This window comes from Lissotriton helveticus, chromosome 1_1, assembly GCF_964261635.1.
Source record: "Lissotriton helveticus chromosome 1_1, aLisHel1.1, whole genome shotgun sequence".
Classification (NCBI taxonomy): domain Eukaryota; kingdom Metazoa; phylum Chordata; class Amphibia; order Caudata; family Salamandridae; genus Lissotriton; species Lissotriton helveticus.
In genome coordinates this window covers 628,788,708-628,809,782 of record NC_136057.1, presented here as the reverse complement: position 1 = coordinate 628,809,782, position 21,075 = coordinate 628,788,708, and the positions used below count along the sequence as shown (strand labels likewise).

The 21,075-nt window shown below is 47.5% G+C and overlaps 1 protein-coding gene across 2 annotated transcripts in view; it reads right to left on the bottom strand.

The window, feature by feature from the left end:
• Nucleotides 1-21,075, bottom strand: part of LOC144814965 (glioma pathogenesis-related protein 1-like) — a 546,100-nt gene that overhangs the window by 470,981 nt on the left and 54,044 nt on the right. Inside the window, exon 2 of one of the 2 annotated variants that reach the window (XM_078674149.1) lies at nucleotides 6,556-6,662. The exons of the other annotated variant lie outside the window; for it this stretch is intronic. Coding sequence (XP_078530275.1) covers nucleotides 6,556-6,567 — 12 coding nt within the window. The 5' untranslated portion in view covers nucleotides 6,568-6,662. The remainder of the gene's footprint in view (nucleotides 1-6,555; nucleotides 6,663-21,075) is intronic. 2 annotated transcript variants of the gene reach the window in all.

Genomic DNA, 21,075 nt, shown 5'->3' with positions numbered 1-21,075 from the left:
GGGCGCTCTAGGATAGGGAATAAGTTTAATTTACTGTCCAACACCTTCCCTACTATCCACGGGGACTGGAGTTGGAATAGTAAATTAAACTATTCACTATCCAGCACCCCAAAGCACTATGCGTTGTAAAGGTATTCGTTGTAAATACCGCGTTGTAAAGGCATGCGTGGTAAAAGCATGCGTTGTAATGTCATACATCCACTCTTAAGTGCATTATAATCCTTGCGGTTATTGCTAACTTTGGTATAGCATTATCCAAACATTTCGAGTAAGCTCATACGAATTGGAATACTACCCCCTCGCCAGTTCTGGCGACAGGGGTAGCATTCCACCCTTTTAGAGGGACACGACATGTATGTAACTGTGAACCCCGGTTAAAGTTAATTCGAGCCTCAGTATCACAAAATGGATGCTGCCACCACAGACACAAGTCTGACCTCCTGCTGCTGGGAGTCCTTCCAGCGAGGGAGGCCTGGGCAAAGGGTTTCCTGCCTGGGGAGGTGCTAGCACCACCCCAGACAGGATTTTGTGTATTGAGGTAGGGAGGCCTGAAAGGAATGAGACATGCCTGGGGCACACAAGGTGTCCCTGTGCATACACCGGTTCAAACCAGTTGCTGGGGCACTCCAGACCCAGCTCTGGCGCGAAACCGGACAAAAGATAGGGGGTGTAACCACCCCTCTTCCTTCCTGGTCCCACCCATAGGAGGGACCTAGTCGTAGTACAGCCCCCTTTAGCAGGATAAAGGTAGGAGCTGGTCCCATTCCAAATTAGATTATCCTGAACAACTTTACAAGAAGAAACTCTGGACTTCGATGTTCTGCTCCACAGAAGACTGAAGAATCTCCCTTGTGGGCAAGGAGTGTCCACCCTGCAACTGCAGGCACCATCAAGCGTCCTGGCATTCCACTTTGTCGTCTTTCCTGCCGGATCCAGACTTCAGAGCCCGACGAGACCCGGACTCCCAGACCTCTCTGACCTCTACCCACATCTGCAGCACAGCTGAGACCCGTGGGTGCGACGAGACACGAGGGGACCGGCCATCTTGAAGAGACTGCACTTCGCTTCCAGCACGACTTCTGAGGCATCCTCGAGAAAGTGCTTTGAGGATTGAGAAGCCCCAGCCCCGAGCAGCTCCTGCATCAAAGACCAGCCCTCCAGCATCCACGAGATCTGCGTGGGGCCCTTTTGCTTGATTGCTGCTCGACGCGTTGTCTGGTCACTTGCCGGCTGGCTAGTGACCTCCTAGACGACGATCCAAGAAATCTAAACTGCTGGTCTGGTTGCTCCAGACTGGCCCTTGCTCCCTTCCAAAAGAGGAGCACCCTGGACCCTCCTGGTCCACTCCAGACGCCGTTTCCACTCGCCGCGTGGGTTGCCTTTGCCAAGGCCTGTTGACTGGCTCCGGATCCGACACGGCCGACAGCGAGAGCCTGCGTGGGACAGCTCGTGCCTCCATCCTGGTCGTCGAAGACCCCTCCTGGTCCACGTGGCTGCAGAGACAAGCGTCCACTCTTCACCTGATCACGACGACAGCATCTGGTTCCCTCCTGGTTCCACGCCGGTCACTGGCTAGTGACTTTGAACACTGTCCCCTCTGCTTTCAGGTCCTCTTCTTCCTCGATCCACCTGTGGATCGCACCGGACATCTTCCTCCTGGTCGCCTGCAGCATCTTTCTTCAAGGCTCCATTGACTTCGACGCGGAAACCCGACACACTTTCACACCTATGCACCCGCAGCCCGTGGGTGAGGTAACAAGAGCATTTCGGTGCTCCAGGGTAGATTGACTCTCCTAGTGTCCAGGTATCCTGTTGTTTTAGTCGTAACTAGTAGGAACTGTCTTTTACTTACCTTTTCGTAACTTGTTCTGCCCATTGACTTTGTTCCGCATCCCGCGTGTGAGTTCACACTCTGCACACGCGTCCCGTGGGCCTCCTTTTACTTACCTAAGGTTAGGATAGGGTAGCCCCAGCGAACCTACAGCCTCTGGGCATCTTCATTTTCTAAATCGTTCTACTTAACCCATTTACTTAGTATATAGTTTGCCGTGCCCCTAGGGCACCATTGTAATTTTGTGCAACTTATCGTATTTTTCCTAAGAGATTGTCATGTGCTTAGCCCTCTGACCTCATAAAGAGTTCAGAGGTGTTTGTTATTAATAAATATACTGTTTATTTTCATAACAACCTGTGTGGTGTCCTTTCATCTGGTATTCAAGGGGTTATATGTGGTAAAACAGCTGGCTTCACATGCCAAAGAGTTTAGCCTAAGACTGCTTTGTCCATGCTACCATTAGGATAGCTGGTCTATAAGGTTGACTTACAATTAATCACCATAAGGGTTGTTTGGACTGATACAAGGTGATCACTATGTTGTTATGTTATGTTATGCTTTCTTACTATAGCGCAACGAATCACCGTGAGTCATCTCGGCGCTTACTAAGAACACAACCCTAGGCAGAAACTAATGGAGGAAGGCCTCAATAAAGGAAAGCTTTTAAGTGTTTTCTAAAGCTTTGATAGGATGAAATTTCTCGCAGAGAGATGGGAAGACTGTTTCAATAAGTGGGTGCTAGATAAGAAAAAGCCAGTCCTCCTGACCTATGCTGTCTAATTCGGGGAACATGTAGTAATAATGTGAACTAGATCTAAGAGTTCGGCTAGGGGTGTGTTGTAACAATTTATGTTGCAGGTATTTAGGGCCCTGACCCTGAAGGGCAGTAAATGTCAAGCAACAGATTTTAAAAAAAAGATCTTTGCTTTACCGGAAGCCAGTGGAGTTCTCTCAATAGTGGTAACGAAGGAGATCTAGCGGGCATGTTCAGAACCAGCCTGGCCGCAGTGTTTTGGATCACCTGTAGTTTTTTAGGAGAGGTTCTCCCAACTTCTGCTAAAAGGGCATTGCCGTAATCCAGACGGATAATAACCATGGCCTGTGTCAGGGTTCTTCGATGTTCTGATGGAATAAAAGGAAGAATCTTCCTCAGCAATCTTAGCCTAAAATAGCAGGAGCCAGCAACGGCCGTGACATGGTCCTGCATTGAGAGAGCGCAATCGATTTTAATGCCTAAATTATTAACACTCTTTTTGGGTATGGGAGGGGGCCCCAACTGTGCGGGCCACCAGTCCTTGGACCAGGCGGTTTCTGCCTTACCCAGCAGCATGACTTCCGTCTTTCCTGGGTTCAACTGGAGGAAGTTGTTGGTCATCCAGTTGGAGATTTCCAGGATCCCTGTTAGGAAGCGGAGTCTATCTGCCTCCTGATTAGGGCTAACCCTAAAGAGCAGTTGAGTGTCGTCGGCGTATGAGATTGTTTCGAACCCCAGGGATTCAACTACCTTAGCCAGAGGTGCCATATAGATGTTAAAAAGGGTGGGGCTAAGGCAGGAACCCTGGGGAACGCCTTTGTCCAACGACCTTTTTTCTGCCCGATAGGGACCCATGATGACCGTTTAGGATCTATCCTTCAGAAAGTTTTGTAGCCACTTAAGGGCTAGCCCCTGGATACCGATCGAACTTAACCTCTCCAGCAGCCTAACATGTGAGATGGTATCAAAGGCCGCGGAGAGGTCAAGAAGGATCAGGATTGCCGAACCTCCGGCATCTACCGTCACCCACAGGGAATCCGTTACAGCTAAGAGTGCTGTTTCAGTACTGAAACCCCTGCGGAAGCCGGACTGTGAGGCGTCCAGAATGCTGTTTGATTCCAGATAAAGGGTCAACTGTTGGTTGATCATGCCCTCAAGTGCTTTACCTAGGAGAGGAAGCAACGATATAGGCCGATAGTTACTCAGCTCTAAGGGATTAGCCGATGTTTTTTTTAGTATCGGGTAGACAAAGGCTTCCTTCCAGAGGGCCGAGATTTCACCCTCTGAAATTGACAGATTAAAGATCTTCTCGATCGTAGGCGCCAATGAGTGAGATAGAAGTGCCATAACTCTTGGGGGGCAAAGGTCCGCCGGAGAGCCCGACTTTGCATACTCAAGCACTTTAAGAGTTTCCGCTATAGTAATTAGTCTGAAACATGTAAAAGAGCAGTCCACCCTTTCCAGTTGGATGCTCACTAGAACTAGTGAGCATCATATATCAGGCCAACTTCTCACAGAGACATAAAAGCATCAGTGTGTTCAGAACAGCTACATATATGTGCTAATTGTTCCTCCTTTGAAACCCTTCCGGGTGCACGAAAGGTAATTCTCGCGGCGGTGTTTTCGAGCTACCTATGCAATCAGTAATTACGTTTGAGGTAAATTAAGACCGATTTGTCAAGTTTAGAAAGATAATTGGGAATTTTGCGCAAACTTTTTAAATTATTTCCTGGGCCTTGCAAATAGGGTTACCATCTTTACTGGAAAACATATATCAGCTTTTCAGCGTAAGGGGGAAAGGACCACCATGTTTCTCCGAGGCCAAGCAAAAATGCCTCGGAGAAACGCCCCGTCATTTTCGGATTCGGGGGAGTGTTTTTCTTGCTCTCCTCTTCCCATTGGCTAGAATGTAAAATTCCAGCCAATGCTTTCTAATATTGGATGGATCCAATCCTTGCAAAGTACATATTTTCTGTTTTAAACTTCGCCTTGGAAAGATATGTAGAAATGTCCTTAATATATCAATGGATTGCTTTTAAATACTACAAACACTACAACAATTCTATTTCTATGCAAGCGCATGACTCCGCCTTCCTTGGACCTGTTCTCTAATAACTTGTTCTACAGTAGGTTCCATCACCTCTTTCACCTCGTCCTCTGTAATCAATAGCATGAACTAATCTATTATCCTGGACATAGCTTTCTTCATTAAAGAAAGACTCTATACTAGAAGTATGTATGCATTATGCACTAAAAACTGTACAGAGGTTACTTCTATTCATTAATCTTCTTACTGTTTTTGTCTCCTCATGTACAATACCATTTTGTCAAGAGTCTTCCTTCTACTTATAATCAAAATGAAAAGCTTCACCTTCAAGGCAAAGGCCTTTTCAACTACTCTCTCAATTTGTTTTCACTGTTTAAGTGCCTTTCTCCTTTTTCTATACTTTTTCATAGTTCTCAGTAGACTTATAACTACTCTACTACGAAACATATGGCTCTGATTTCCTTAAACTGCTTCTGTCTATTGTTTAAGGTGTGTCCATCTTTGTTACATTCGTTCCTGCTCTTGTGATGTAGATTTTGTCCACTGTATTTCTTTTTTGTAGTCTGAATTTTATTTTCATTATTTTGTAATCTTTGGAAATGTCCACGTATATTTTTAAGAATTTACTTTGTCCCCCTGCCAGTAGCTCTTTTTGCTTTCACCACTTTTTCATCAATTTGCCCTTTTTGTGTCTCAGTTCTAAATAGATATTGTATTTGCTTCGGTTCCTTTTTCCTCCGAGCTTTTGCAGGCATTATGTCTGTAGTTATGAAGATACTGTTCTGTAAATAAAATAAGTATATTTGTTTTTATTCAAGCCAACGTACCAACTACTTTACTACTGGCTTACATAATAAAAAAAAGTTTTTATCTTATGTTGCAGTTTTAAATCTACAGATGAACCTAGCTCAATAACTACATGCACTTACTTCAATATACCAAACCAAAACACAAAATGTAATGTATTCGTTACCTTTCAATATTGTAACACCCTCTCCTACAACACAGCTGCACCATATCTTAGTTCTCACTTATTCATGGTAAAAGACCACTTTATGCCTTTTGTAGTAAATTTTAAAATAAACATCATCCAATGTGTAAAAGTACATACAGTGTCTCAATCTGAAAACACAACATAATAGCTATTTCTGTGCCTCTCTACCACCAATTTAGTGTTTAGTACTTTTCTACTTTGATGTATCAGATTTTTGTTTTAGAGAAACACTACATATACAAATCTGCACATGAATCTGTATCACAGCATACAGTTCTCTAATTCTTCAGAGTACATGCAAACGGTGTGTGAAACTTTACATAATTCATCATTTTGTTCTAAAAGAGTAAATAGTCCTCACTAAAACTTGTAAATACATATGTTTGTGGTTGAGTACAACAATACTCCCTGGAGGATTGGATAAGTGCACAGAAATTGCCTACGTAATTCCCTTACAATATAGGCAGTGCCTGCATGATTCCCTGAGTATGTACAAACCACATTGGTGGTCTCATATCTGCATAGTTAGTGCCTGTATATCCACATAACTATATTGCTACTATCTGAGTGATTCAATGAACACATGGGCGTTGCCTGTGTAGTTCAAGGAGTACATAATTAGTGCTAGGAGTGCATGTGTAGTGCCTGGGTGATTGAATAAGTCTAGATGTCACACTTGATATAGAATCGTAATTTGCCTAGCTTACGTAACAGTAAGTTTCAATTCTATTAAGGACACGGAGGCGAGGATTATGCTTTTCTTCCTTTGCTATTTATTAAAGAAACAAAACACAGCAGCCTTAGAAAAGCTTCAAACAATGCTTATATGCAGAAAAACCAAGAAGCATTGAAAACCAGAATTTTTGTATGTCCAAGAAACTACAACTCCCGTGGGACCGTCATAATAATCCATAGTGTTGTCCTACCATAGTGTCCATTCAGGGTAGATAGCCAGTCCCTCTTCCATCTTCCTCCTCTTTCTTCGCGCAGGTTACACATTCTCCTCACTGGTCCTGTTTGGAACCGTCATTTCCTGGCGGAAAAAACAACAGCGTAAGCGTTGTACCACAAACCCACTGACATCAAGCAACAGAGGAACAGCGTCAAAACCGACATGAAACATGTACAAGAAGGAAAACCTATTACTTACTGCCATACGGGTGGGTTCTTGATTCGCGAACTCCTGGGTGGGATAATCCTTGCCTCCGTGTCCTTAATAGAATTGAAACTTACCGTTACGTAAGCTAGGCAAATTGTGATTCAATGTCAGGACCGGAGGCTTCGGATTATGCTAGTTCAAAGCTTACTCACCACTAACTGAGCAAGATCCACCACTGGTTTAAAGTAAAACCTCTTAAACGTGGAGTCTGAAGACCAATCTGCTGCTCGCATTAAATCCTCCAAACGAGCTCCCACCGAGAAAGCCTTAGAAGCCATGGCTCCCCTGGCAGAGTTAACTTAAACGCTTAGTATCAATGCCTGCTTCCTGCATGACCCAACGCACCCACCTGGCAATGGTGGGGGAGGAGACTGCTCTGTGTGGTTTTCACAAGGCAATCAGCAATTGTTGCTCGCCCGGAGGGCGAATATCCAAAGTCCTGTCTTCGTAAGCCTTCAAGCATTGAACGACAACTTGGGAACGTCCACAAAGGCCGGGTACGAGATCGTTCGTGACGCGGACTTTGTGTGGCATCCCACCGTAAAAGTCACCCCTTCTGGGGAAAAAGTCCAAGGCACGCACATCCGACACTCGTCGCAAAGAAACTAAACACAGTAACATAGCCAGCTTGGCTGAAAGCTCTTTCAGGGATAAATATGCGTTAGACTGCCAGGACAAAAACAGGTTCAAGACCACATTGACGTCCCACAGGACTGAATACCGGGGTTCCGGAGGCAACGAAAGACTAATACCTCGCAAGAGCCTGCAAACAAAAGGATGTTCTCCTACCGGGGAACCCTCCCCCGATGGTGACCCGCTGAAATTGCGGAACGCATAGCGTTAATTATTCTATATGCTAGGCCTTCAGATGCCAATTCAGCTAGAAAATTCAAGATTGGAACGATTACTGCGACCAAGGGATCCAGGTCCCTTCGAAGACACCAACGCAGCCACTTAATCCAAGCGGATTTGTAGCGCTTTGCCGTACTATCAGCCCAGGCTTTGGACAGCAGGCCCTCAGCTGATCTCGAAAGGCCCGGGAGCGACCAGGCGCCGGAAAGCCTCCATGCCATGAGGCGGAGAAAGCCCTGAACGATGAGAGGATGCGGCTCCCGATCCGGATTGAGCAGGAGGTGAGGAAACTGGGGGAGTAGGATTGGAAAATCCCAAGAAAGTTCCAGAAGATCCGGAAACCAGACTTGAGACCTCCAGAGCGGTGTACTCAACACCATCTTCACCTCCTGACGGCGAACCTGGGCCGCCGTCCGCACCACCATCGAGAAAGGGGGAAACGCAAAGGGCTTCTCTCCACTCCAATCCTGAAGAAAGGCGTCCATGGCCTCCGCTAGAGGGTCCGGCCTCCAACTGAAATACCGCGGAAGTTGGTGGTCCAGTCGGGACGCAAACAAGTCCACTGAAAACGGACCCCATCGGTCGTTCAGCCATTGGAAAACCGGAATGTCCAACATCCACTGACTGGCATCCCTCAGGTGTCTGGAGTGCCAGTCCGCTACCTAATTGGTATGACCCGGTAAGTATTACGCCCGTCACAGATATGTGATGCGTTAGGCAGTAGTCCCAGAAATTCTTTGCTAAATTCGCCAGAGCTCGAGAACTTGGGCCTCCCAGGTCGTTGACGTATCAAACCGCTGAGACATTGTCCATCTTTAAGAGGACGCAGGACGTCGCTGAATCCTTGGTCCTGCAGCGCACCGCGAACGACCCTGCCAGCAGCTCCAGACAGTTTATATGCAACTGCTGTTCCTCGGAGGACCAAGCGCCGCCGGTGGAGAAATCCCCGCAGCGGGCACCGCAACCCAACCTGCTGGCGTCGGACTCTATCACCAGATCCGCGACTGGACCCGAAAATCGCCCGACCATTCCATGCTTTCATGTGTGAAAGCCACCACGACATTTCCTCCTTCACTTCCGCTGAGAGGGGCACCATTTGGTCGTAGACATGCCTTTCTGAAGATGTTGGGCCTTGAGGCGCTGGAGCGCTCTGTAATGCAACGGCCCTGGAAACATTGCCTGGATGGAGGATGATAGAAGTCCTACCACCCTGGCCACCTGCCGTAAAGAGGTCCGGTCCTTTGAAATCGTCTGTCGCAACGTATGCCTGATCTTGGCTATCTTCCTCGAGGGAAGACTGAGCGAAGCTTCGATGGAATCTATGACAAACCCCAGAAACGTAAGCTTCTGACACGGAACCAGGACCGACTTGGAGCCGTTGATGACGAAACCCAGTCTTTGGAGAAGCGAAAACGCCTGTTGGAGCTGAGCGGTCAAGCTTACTGGGCAATCAGAAGGATGTCGTCCAAATAGACGATCATCCGAATACCCTGCCCTCGCAGGTATTCCACCACCGGGTGCAACACCTTCGTGAAGCACCAAGGGGCCGAGGAAAGCCCGAATGGAAGGGCGGTGAACTCGAAGACTTTGTCTTTCCAGCAAAACTGAAGGAAACGACGGTGAGGAGGATAAATGGGAACCACCAAATAAGCGTCCTTGAGGTCTAGCCTCACCAGGGCTCGACAAATCCGAGAAATGGTACTAGTCCTGCAGGTCTAGTACCATGGAAAATCCCCTCGACCTGACTGCAACCCACTTGACCTCCGTCTCTGAAAACGGAGCAAAAGTGACAAGATAACAAGATTTAAAGGCATCTTTATTGCTCATTCCTTTTGTGAGCAATAAAAATGCCTTTAAATCGTGTTATCTTGTCACTTTTGCTCTGTTTTCAAAGAGAGAGGACAAAAGTTAGTTTGACTTCCTACTCGCCAGAAAGGGCGAGTAGGATCTAAAAATAGCTCGTCCTCATCCATTCTCCCTTGCAAATACGAGCGGGCGAGTGGATTTGGCGAGCCCTGCTCACCATCCAAACCCGAGGAAGGAGTACATCCCGCAGGAGGTGAATCCCCTCCATTTTGAAATGCCGGTAGACCAACCAACCGTTGAAATCTTTGAGGTTGATCACCGGACGTTTGCCCCCATCCGTCTTGTCCACCAGGAAGACATTGCTGAGGAACCCAGATAGATGGCGCGTTGATTGACGGATGCATCCCTTGTGAAGTAACTCCGAGATCTCTCCGTCTATCAAGCACGTGTCGGACTCGGAAAATACTATCGGCCGCGGGAAAAACGTCTGGACGGGCCGATCGTAAAACTCTATGTGAAAACCACGCACGGTTTGCAAAACCCAAGCGTCTGCAGTAAGCAACGCCCACTCCTCGTAAAAGGCCGCTAGTCGACCTCCCATGAGAACCTGGTCCGTAGGAATGACACTCACCGTTGGAATTGTTGGGTCCAGGATTCTTGCGGTAACCCCGACCGCCGAAGCGCTGCCCCCTCGTGGGGTAAAAGTTGTTGAAGTTGGCTGAGGTTTGATATTGGCCTCTGCCGGAGCCTTGCCCTCTATTACTGGCATTCTGTCCTCCACAGCCGGTCGAGCGGCCCCTGCCACGACCGGCTCCTTGGAAGAAACGTTGTTGAAAAACACGCTTAATGCTGGACTGTGCCTTATCCAGCGATGTGAAGGTGGACACAAATTTTCCCAGCTCTATAATGAACGGCTCTCCAAAGAGGCCACCCTGGGCCACCGCTCCCGCTTCCAAAGAAGCTAAATCTCCTAACTTTGGATCAAGCTTAATGAGCAGTGACCTACTACGCTCGGTCGACAGGGCGCAGTTGGCATTCCCTAAAATAATTATTACCCGCTGTGCCCAGTTCGACAAGACCTCCGGGGAAATAACAGTGCCTGTGGCCTTCGCCTCTTCCGCCATATCGAGGATCTTCGTGGCGGGCCCAACCGCGTCCAACAATTTATCTTGGCATGACCGCCAGGAGCGGTCAATGCCCTTGCGCGGGTCCTTCATAAATTTCGCCAGGAAGGTGGCCATTTTTGGGTCTAACTCGGGCGTCAGGGCCACCTTACCCTCTAGCGTGGGCCTTGGACACTCCCCTCTCAGGCACCCCCTAGCCTCCTTTTCCAAGGGCTTACGCAGGCGACCCGGCACGAACTTTGCCACCGCGTCACCCGGCGTCCAGGCAGCGGACCGCGGATGCATGATCTCATCCGGGTCCAACATGCCTGAACTGTCCCGGGGTAACTCCGCGGCCGAGCCCGAGGGGCGCCAAGAGCTCACCGACTCCTCATCGTCATCCGTGTTGGGGTAATCCGCCCCCGGAGACGGAGGAGCAGTCCCCGAAGCCACCGAGGGCTCAGGACCCAAAAGTGGCGCGGAGGGGACAGCAGTCGCCTTGGCCAAAAAAGCGTCTCTGAGACGCTCAAGGCGCACCTGTCCACCCCCTGCCCCCCTTCCAGTGCCCCCTCCCTGCAGGGCTTCTTCGGGGCGGGAGGGCCCTCACCTGAGGGGCCCGGGCCACCAGTAGGTGCTCCCATATGGGCTTGCGCAAGCTTTGCGCATTCTTCTACGATGCGCGCTGAAAGGCAGTCCTCCATGGGACCCACCACTTCGGTCACGCAGCAGTAGATAGAACTATCGACGGCCTAGTAAAACTCCTCATCTTGTAAATAGGAGTGTGACTCCTCTTCAAAATAATCCCCTTGCTCCATGGCTTGCTAGGAAGGAATGAGACCAAAAATGCCCCTTAACCTCTTCTATGCTCATGACGAGCTGAGACGAGCTGAGCTCGTCATGAGCCACGGCGCTCCGGTGCTCATGACGAGCTCAGTTCGTCATGAGCCGTGGAACGCTCGCATGCGGGGATAATTCCCCTGCTGTGCTGAGCGTTCCACGGCAGGTAATGCACCTGTGACGAGCTGAGCTCGTCATGAGCACAGGAGCGCCGTGCGCACCCCCTACCCCCCAGCACAGCGGGAAATTAACCCCCGCAGCGAAGGGGTTAAGCCTTACCCACAACACAGGGTGTCAGGAATTATATGTATGGGCAGACTACAAGGCTGCAATACACTTTTGGGCCAAACAAACTGGCAAGTAGGGCAACACCAACCCCCAACGCGCTGACCCTCCACACAGAGACCGGATCCGTCACCCCCAATGCGCGTTCAAAAACCACACGAAAAAGCAGTGAAGTGCAACTTTCACCTACTGGCGCTTTCCGCGGTCACCGCCGCAATACAGACCCCGAGGGGCGTAGTAAATATAATTGAGGTCAAAGATACAGACCCGGTATTCCGGGCGTAGCGGGGTGGAGAGGGCAAAGCTCCGGTTCAGGCTGTCTCCTCAGCGCGGCTCCTCAGAGTGAGGAGAGCGCGCCGAGGAGCCAGCGAGACGAGCGAGCGCCCCCTGGTGGGTGTTGTAATCACCGCACCGCAACCGGGAAAAGTCGCTTAAGGAGCGAGAACGCTCCTGCGACCGAGGGGCTCTGAAAAAGAAAGAGCACGATCATAAACAACAGAGCCCCACTCACCCCCGTCCCTCAAAGACGGCAAACGCAACAATAATCTCCATAAATATGAGAACTAAAAAATAGTACTTAACTGGCTGCGTGATCAGCGAAGAAAGAGGAGGAAGATGGAAGAGGGACTGGCTATCTACCTTGAATGGACACTATGGAAGGACTACACTATGGACTATTATGACGGTCCCATGGGAGTTGTAGTTTCTTGGACATACAAAAATTCTGTTTTTCAATGCTTCTTGGTTTTTCTGCATATAAGCATTGTTTTAAGCTTTTCTAAGGCTGCTGTGTTTTGTTTCTTTAATAAATAGTGAAGGACAAAAAGCATAATCCGAAGCCTCCGGTCCTGACATAGAATTGCATACATGGTTCTCTAAGAGGTCTTTTATATTTATTTGGCACGAATATTTGACATTGCTCTTTTTGATACTCATAAAAGTTTAACCTCATTTTCTCCTCTCAGTCAACTCTGTATCGCGCCATCCTGTAGAATGTCCCTGCTCTACCTTTCTTTCTCACGAACCCAGGTGAACCACAAATCCCTTGGAAAAAATGGAAGAATGTCTTTATAAACTACACCAGGGTGTGTGGAACATCTTTAAGTGCGGAACGCAAAATGTCCTTATTACTTCATTGTCTTTGCTCTGAAGGTCAGGAAGTTTTTCAGCACTTACCCGACTTATCTGCGGAGTTAAGTAACAATCTAGATGAATATGAAATCTGTATAAAGAAAATTAGCTTCACATTATTTCCCAAAAGTATCAAGGGTTTCATAAGGTTATCAATTTGGCGTATGCAAAGGTCTAGTGAATCTGTAGAGCAATAAGTTTCTGTTCTAAGGAAGCTGGCATCCACGTGTTCTTTTGGTGTCAAGATTGATGAAGGACTACGTGACCAGTATATGTTGGGCTGCTCTGTCAAAAAAGCAAAAGAAAGCTTTTGGCAAAAAGATGACCCTTCCTTATCTGAGGTTGTCACCCTTGCCAAAAGTTCTGGAACATAGAAAAGCATGTGTTGAGGAGATAAAGAAGGGTAGCACTAAGTTCAAAGAGGAAACAGCACAAACTGTGTCTGTCCGAAAAAAGAACAATGCTAGTTATTATACTCCACGCTTCTTTCAGAAAGATTCTAGTAATGAGGTGAAGACTAATCCAGGGAAATGTTATAGGTGTGATGATCTTGGACATTATGCCAATTTTAAGGGATGTGTGGGTTGGAAAGCTACCTGCAAAAGATGTGGAAAGAAAGGGCATGTTTCAAGTTGTTGTCGGAGTTCTAAACCAAAGGGCAATTATGTACAAAAGAAAAATATTTAAAAAGTCAGTTGTGAATTTGTTGATTACGCATCGGATGATGAAATCATTATGAAAATTTAAGATGGTACTGGAGGACTTTCGGAAGTAGTGCAAGTAGAAGGTGCTTCTGTATCAATGCTGTTTGCCTCTGGTGCCAAGATAACATTAACTCCTAGGGTTTTCTTTGAAGAAAATGTACCACACAAGGTCAAACTGTTTAAACCAGACTGTTAGAAATGGGATTTCTGGTTGGCTAAGGCTTGCGCCAAAACCAGGCAGAAACCACCACTCTAGTCAGGGCAAGGGAGTTACACGCCAAAGATAACCCCGCTCACCCCCTTGGTAGCTTGGCACGAGCAGTCAGGCTTATCCAGGAGGCAATGTGTAAAGCGTTTGCCCAACACACACACAGAGCAACACACTAGGCACACCACAAAAAGGATCTCCACACAAGCTCATATATAAAAATAGCCTTTTATTACCATAAACACATTATATATAAAAATAGCCTTTGTATTACCATAAACACATTAGATCATATTCACACAGTTAAATTGTGCCAACTGGCACTGGGCAGTATTTACAGGGGATTATTTACACCAGGACAGGGTCACGTGGACCACTGACCGAATCAGCACTTAGTAGAAAATAGCACTTAGAACATATAATAATTGTAGCACCAAATAACACTTGTAGAACACAACCAGCAACCACTGGTAAAAGGTAGGTACACGCTACGCAATCCAAATCACCTTAGGCATAGATCACGCAGGGACACATAAACTGACTAGCATAACTATAGTAGGCAAAACAACCTTCTAAGCATGAGCACATTTAGAAGTAGGAAACAAGCATAAAGGCAAAGCACATTATGCCGAAATACACATTAGGCAATTATCATAAACACAGTAGGTAATCACCTTGCGCAAGAATCAGATTTACTGACCCCAGGCCAACTTTGCCTCTCGGGGGCTTAAACGCCCTTTGTCCAGCAGAGTCAGGGCTACAGGCTGCCAACGCAGCAATGCGCAGGGCACCACCTAAACGTTGCAGCTGCCCACTAAGTGCTGGGCAGCTGGGGAAACTGAGCCTGGCACCAGTGTGCCTCCTGGCTCACCTCTGGGGTTCCTAAAGAAACAACTGTGCCCCCAAAACAACGTGGGAGCCTCGCAGGCTCTGATTCAGAAAATGGCCCAGACGTGGGAGCCTCGTGGGCTATGGAAATGAAACCCTAGGAGCAACAACTGGGGCCTCGTTGGAGCCCTCAGGCTTGGGGAGCAATGGGGGGAGAATGCGGGCAAGGACCCGGGCCCCCCCCCCCCGGGACCTGTAAAACAATGATGTGCCCCTGGTGGAGTGGGGGCTCCAAGTACTACAAAGGCTTCCCACGTTGGAGCGGCCCGCTGCCTTCCGGGGCCACTCTGATGTGGCTAGTTTCGTTGGAGCAGCCCTCTGCTAAGCGGGCTGCTCTAACAAAGGCACCGGCATGGTGCCTGGGTTTCTGCTCCACCAGCCGGCTTCTACTTACCGGCGCTTCCGCAGCAGGCCGGGCGATTCTTCTCTCCGGGATTCTCCCCGGTCCCAGGCTGAGCCTCGCTTCTCTCCCAGAGCGTGGGAGGGCCCTCGAGGCCGGGGACCAATCCCTGCGTGGCCCAGGGATGACGCGGCGGGAATCCTGGAAGGCTGGGACCATTCCCAGCGCGGCCCCGCGATGACATGGTGGGAATCCCTGAAAGGTTGGAACCAATCCCAGCGCGTCTAGTAGGCTGGCACAGCACTCTACAGGGAAGTCCCCGGGCTGGCGGCGTTGATTCTCTCGGGGTAAAACGAGGGGTAGGGTCTCTCGAAATTAAGAAATAAGCGGACATGCGTGGTGGGCACCCGCTAAAGTACAGCGGGGTGGGCACCCTCTCTAGAATTTAGGCAATAAAAGCGGCAGTATACGGGGTAGGCACCAGCTAGGAACAAAAGGCAGGACGGGCCCCTGCCAAGCACATAAATAACCAATCTGGCGGGGCAGCTCCCTGGGCAGGAAAAGGGCATCTGCTCTGGCGATGCAGCACCCTCAAAGCACTAGAGCTGAAGGTCCCACAGAGTCCAAAGTCTCAGGTCCAGGGTAAAGCCCAGGGAAGTAAGGCAGGGGGCAAGGGCTGGGCCCAGGGTGCAGCTCACAGGGCCCTCCAGGCAGGAAGGCAGTCCCCAGTGGCGGTACCTCCTGGCGACCAGCAGCAGCAGGCCCCCCTCAAGATAGGATCCACAGAGAGAACATTTTCCATGGGGTCACAGCCTCTTTTTATATACACATTTCTTTTGCCTTAGGCTGCAGGGCAGGGGGAAAACCAGACGCAGCTGGTTCTAGAGCACTTTGTTGTGCTCAGCCCCTCTCCCCATTCACAGGGCAGGCTAGGGACATCAGTCGCACCACAGGGGGCGGAACCAGCACTGTGTAAGGAAGGCCCAGCCCTATTCAGGTCCCAGGTGCACTCCTCCCTCCCATCAACATGCAGATCTCTCCATTCACCACCGGGGCAGACCCATCCTGACTCCTGGAGCCAGGCACACCAGCCAGCTCCAGCCAATCACAAGCCAGACAGTCAATTCACATTTACTACACAGACATGCCAACTTCTAGAAGTGGCACTTTCACACTAGACACAATAAATCCACGCATATCATCGCGCAGCAGTTAATCACACGAGTCCGCACATACCAAATTCGACCCTGCACTCCCCACACATCAGGAACTACCATGGACACACATAGCCCCCATGCATTCCTATGGGACGGCAGGCCAATCTCACACGCGCACTCAGAGTGTGCACGCACTTTACACTGGGACACAGTGGTAAAGAGCGCAGAAGCCAAAAACAACCAACACCAGGTCACATATAAAAGCAAAACGTTTAGGGGTGAACCTGCAAGAAGGGCCAAGTCCAACACAGATATTTGCCAAAAAGGATATGGTGGGCAACCTATAAAGCTAGTAGGGTATTTTAATGGGTTGATTCATTTTAAAGATAGATTAATTGTAGGGAAAATGTATGTTTCTGTGAGAGGTGACTCCCTTATCAGTAGGTAATCACCAGAAAGAACTTGGTGTGTACCTTGACCTTAATGAGAATCCTTCAGTTAAACTGAGGCAAACCTTTTAGGTCAACAAAGTAGGGTCCAATAAGCCTGATTTTGAGAGAGTTTCCTGAGTTTTTTGACAAAAAGTTGGGCTGTTTGAAGTATTATGTTCTCAAAATAAGAATTAAAAAAAGAGCCAAACCTGCTGTGAGTAAGGTCTTTACTCTTTAAAGACAAGATGAAGGCTGAGTTAGATAAGTTAAAAAGTAATGTTATGATTGAGGAAGTAGAAGCAACAGAATGGTTGGCTCCGGTGGTCATGGCAAAGAAGGCTGACGGTGAAGTTCGCCTTTGAGTGGATTTACTTGAGTTAAATAAGAATGTCATGGTTGATCACTATCCCCTGCCAAATATAAATGAAATGCTTTCTATCCTAAAAGGTGCAAAATATTTTACGACTATGGATCTCACTTCTGCATACCACTAGATCAGACTTCACCATGAGTCCCGAGACTTGACAGCGTTTGTTACCCCGTTTGGCATGTTAAAATGTGTGCGTATGCCTTTTGGGTTAATATCTGCTTCCGCTGTCTTTCAGCGCGTCATAGAAAGAATGTTGGGAGGAATTTTGGGAATAAATATTTACCATGACTATGTCCTTGTGTATGGTGAGGATGTCAGTCTGCATAATCAAAGGGTGCGTGGCTTGTTACAAAGATTTAAAGACAAGGGGGTAACATTACAAGCAAGCAAATGCAAATTTAATCTAGAATAAATAGATTATCTTGGTCACGAAATAATGCCAGACGGTATCAAACCAAAACGTGAGCTCATTGAGACTATAAGCAATTTTGTTAGTCCATCTAAAGAGCAAGTGATCAAATTCTTGGGGAAGTCTGAATACTATAATAAGTTTATAAGACAAACATTTTGAGATCTCTGCTAAAGAAAGGAACCCCTTTTGTGTGGAATGAAGAGTGAGTCTGAATTTTGTTCAATAAAGAAAACACTAAGAAAGGCATCGTGTCTACAGAGTTTCGAGCCGGGGCAATCAATAGTTATGTCTGAAGGACTTGGAGCAGTCCTTTTACAAAGACATAACAGCTTAGAAAGAACTATTTTGTTCATTTCCAGGAGTTTGAGAAGGGCGGTACTGAATTATTCAGTTAAAGAAAAAGAGGCTTTGGCTGTGTCTTGGGCTGTGTAAAAGCTTAGGTTTGTGTGGGGGAGCACGTTTGTGGTCAAAACTGACCACAAACCTCTCAAAGACATTTCTTTTTTAATTCAAATAGGTTTTTATTGGGTGTTTCAGTATTAAATAAAATACAAATATTACAGACTTAAAAACATACATTATTACAGAAGAACAGTACAGTACAATAAAGCGAAAAAGGGGGGAAAAAGCAATATACAATAGGTTACACAATAATACATACTTCCGTAGGCGGTGTATCCGGATAGTTTCATGTAAATTATAGCACCAAATATATGTAGGTGGGACTCAGGATTTCAGGGTGAACCGAAGTATCATATTAGCTCCACACTGTTTGATTGTGAGGCGTCAAGTGCATCGAAGGGGGGCGGGGGGTAGAGAATATCTAAGGTGGTTTATGGGTGGTAAAATAACTGTCAAGGGTAGACCACATCTTTCTCATAGGGGGGCGCCATGGTGATTGTTGGAGAGCTATGTTATCCGCTCCCCTGAGGCTAATTATCCAGTTGAGCCAACAAGCAAAGGTAGCCTTGCTAGAATCCTTCCAATTACTGAGGACAATTTTAGCAGCTGCAGTGAGCATGAGATCAAGTAGCGCCCTGTCGTCGGCGTGGAGGGAGGGCTCTAGAGTGAAACCAAAAGCTAGGTAAGGAAGTTCTCTGGACGGGGAGATAGGGAGAATTTTACTGATGAAGTCGAATATCTTGTCCCAGAATGGGGTAACACAGTCGCAATGTAGAATGATGTGTGCGAGGTCGCCCTCCGCCCGTTTACAATTCCAGCAGAAGGCGTCTTGGCTGATGTTATGGGCATAAAGACGCGCAGGAGTCCAGAAGGTTTTGTGGAGGAACCAATATTTGGTCTGGGATAAAGTCGGGCTAATTTTATGTCGCATGCAAGATTCCCAGGTATTGGCCCAGTCCGCTTCTGAAATCGGTCTAGATGACATTTCAGACCAAAACTGAGTGAGTGGTGCGGTGAGATTCGTATGTTGGGGGCGAATAAGTTTGTAAAGATGTGACACTTGATGTCCAAGTCTGTTTAATCTACTGAGGTAAGATGGGAGGGAGGGTGGTATTAGGGAGAGTTTCGCCTTAGAGAAGGCGGCTTTTATGTATAGGAAGGTATAAAACTCTAAAGGCGCCAGGCCATAGGTAATTTGCAAGACTCTGAACGGGATAGAGTTTGACCCCTCGAATAATTGGTGCGGGAAGAAGATACCTTTCTTAACCCAGTGAGAATTATGCAGGTGTTTGCCTTTGTGCAGTATGTATCAATTGTTCCATAAAGACTCCCAACCAGAGTGGCATATGCTATGATCTAGAAATTGATCTATTTTAAGAAGAGCCATTTTCGTGTTATGAAAGATCGATTTCGAGTGGGCTAGTTCATTTAAATTGAGTGAGAGGGCCGCAGCCGGGGTGATTCCGTCTAGGATCGCTTGTTCGACTTCCAGCCAAACTGGGGTGTAGTTTACCGCGGGGGCTAGCCAGTGGGTACCTTGTCTCGCTAGGAAAGCGGTCTCATAGTGTCTAAAGTCCGGTAGGTTGACCCCTCCTAATGATTTGTCCAATCGTAATTTTTTAATGTTGATCCTCGCTTTTTTCCCTTTCCACAGGAAGTTGGCTATGGATTGGTCCAATTTATGGAAGAAATCTTGGGTGAGTGTTAGAGGAAGCATTGAAATAAGGTAGTTTACCAGGGGGGAGATCATCATTTTGATGGTTTCTATTCTACCCCACCACGTGATGAAGCGAGGGGACCATCCATCTAGTTGTTTTTTTATATTATTTAGGGTGGTCTTCTCATTTTGTAGAAGGGTTTCCATAAGGGAGTCCCCAAACTCTATCCCCAGGTACTTTATAAACCCTGATTGCCAGCAGAGCCCAGAGTTCCCCAACATGTCCTTAGTGGCTAGGATGTTTAGAGGTTTGACCTCCGATTTCTCCCGATTAAGTTTATACCCTGAATGGGCGGAATATGATTCAATGGTTGACATCAAGGCGGTGATGGAAGGCTCCGGAGATTCAGTCACTATCAGGATATCATCCGCGTATGCGGCTAGTTTAACACAAGTATCCCCAAAGCTTACGCCCTTGATGTTGTCGTTCTTTTTAATGTTGGCGATGAGAGGTTCCATTGCCAGGAGGAAGAGTGATGGGGAGAGGGGACAGCCCTGTCTGGTCCCCTGTTCCAGGCCAAATGTATCTGACAATGAGCCATTTATGGCAATGCGATCGGATGGGGAGAGATACAAAGCCATGACCATATCTATGAAGGTGTTACCTAAGTTGAAGGTGGACATACAATGTTTAAGGAAGAGCCAAGAGACTCTGTCGAACGCCTTCTCCGCGTCTAAGGTAATAGCCACGGAGGGGGCATCAAACGCCTTGGCCTTTTCTATAACATGGCAGAGAAGTCTCGTATTGTCATTAGACATGCGATGCTTTAGGAACCCAACCTGTGATGTGCTAATTAATTTAGGCAAGATCAAGTCCAGTCTGGACGCGAGGATTTTGGCGTAGATCTTGCAGTCCAGGTTTATCAAGGATATCGGTCTATAATTTTTTGTTAATAGCGGATCCTTCCCCTCTTTGGGTATGATAATAATGGTGGCCTCACTCATTGATTTCGTTACTCCTTTTTTTGAGGGAAAGGACTGGAACAATTTTAGAAGGGTTGGGCTTAATGCGGGCCCAAGTTCCTTATAGAAACCGGCAGAGAAGCCGTCGGGGCCTGGTACTTTATTGCGTTTGAGGGTTTTAATGGAGTCCGAGACTTCTTGTAAGGAAAGTGGGGAATTCAGTTTCAGATTATCCGCGTTGTTGAGTTTTGGGAGGCCTAGGGAGCTCAGGTATGTAGAGCACGCTTGAGGATCAAAGTCTAATTTATTCTTGTACAGATCCTCGTAAAAGGACTTGAAGGTGTGTAGGATGTGGTTTTGTTTAGTTTGGATAGTGTTGTTTTGATCCTTGATTGAGGCAATGTTGAATTGTCTATTTTTATGTTTTAGATAGGATGCTAATAGTTTCCCTGCTTTGTTACCTTCACACAGCCTCAAGGATTTAAATTTATTAACCCACACCCCTGCTCTTTATTTATTTATTTATTTATTTTTTTTAGTTTTGTAGAGCGCGTAGTCACCCATTGGGTATCCCAGCGCTAGACCTTGTTACTCACGAAGGGGTGTAGTCAGGAAAAATGCCAGTTTAGGGGAAGAGTAGAGTTTTAAGTGCTTTTCTGAACCGGAGGAGGTTGGGTTCTGTTCTGATGCTCAAAGGGAGTGCATTCCACTTCTTACCAGTATTAACCGAGAAGCGGCGGC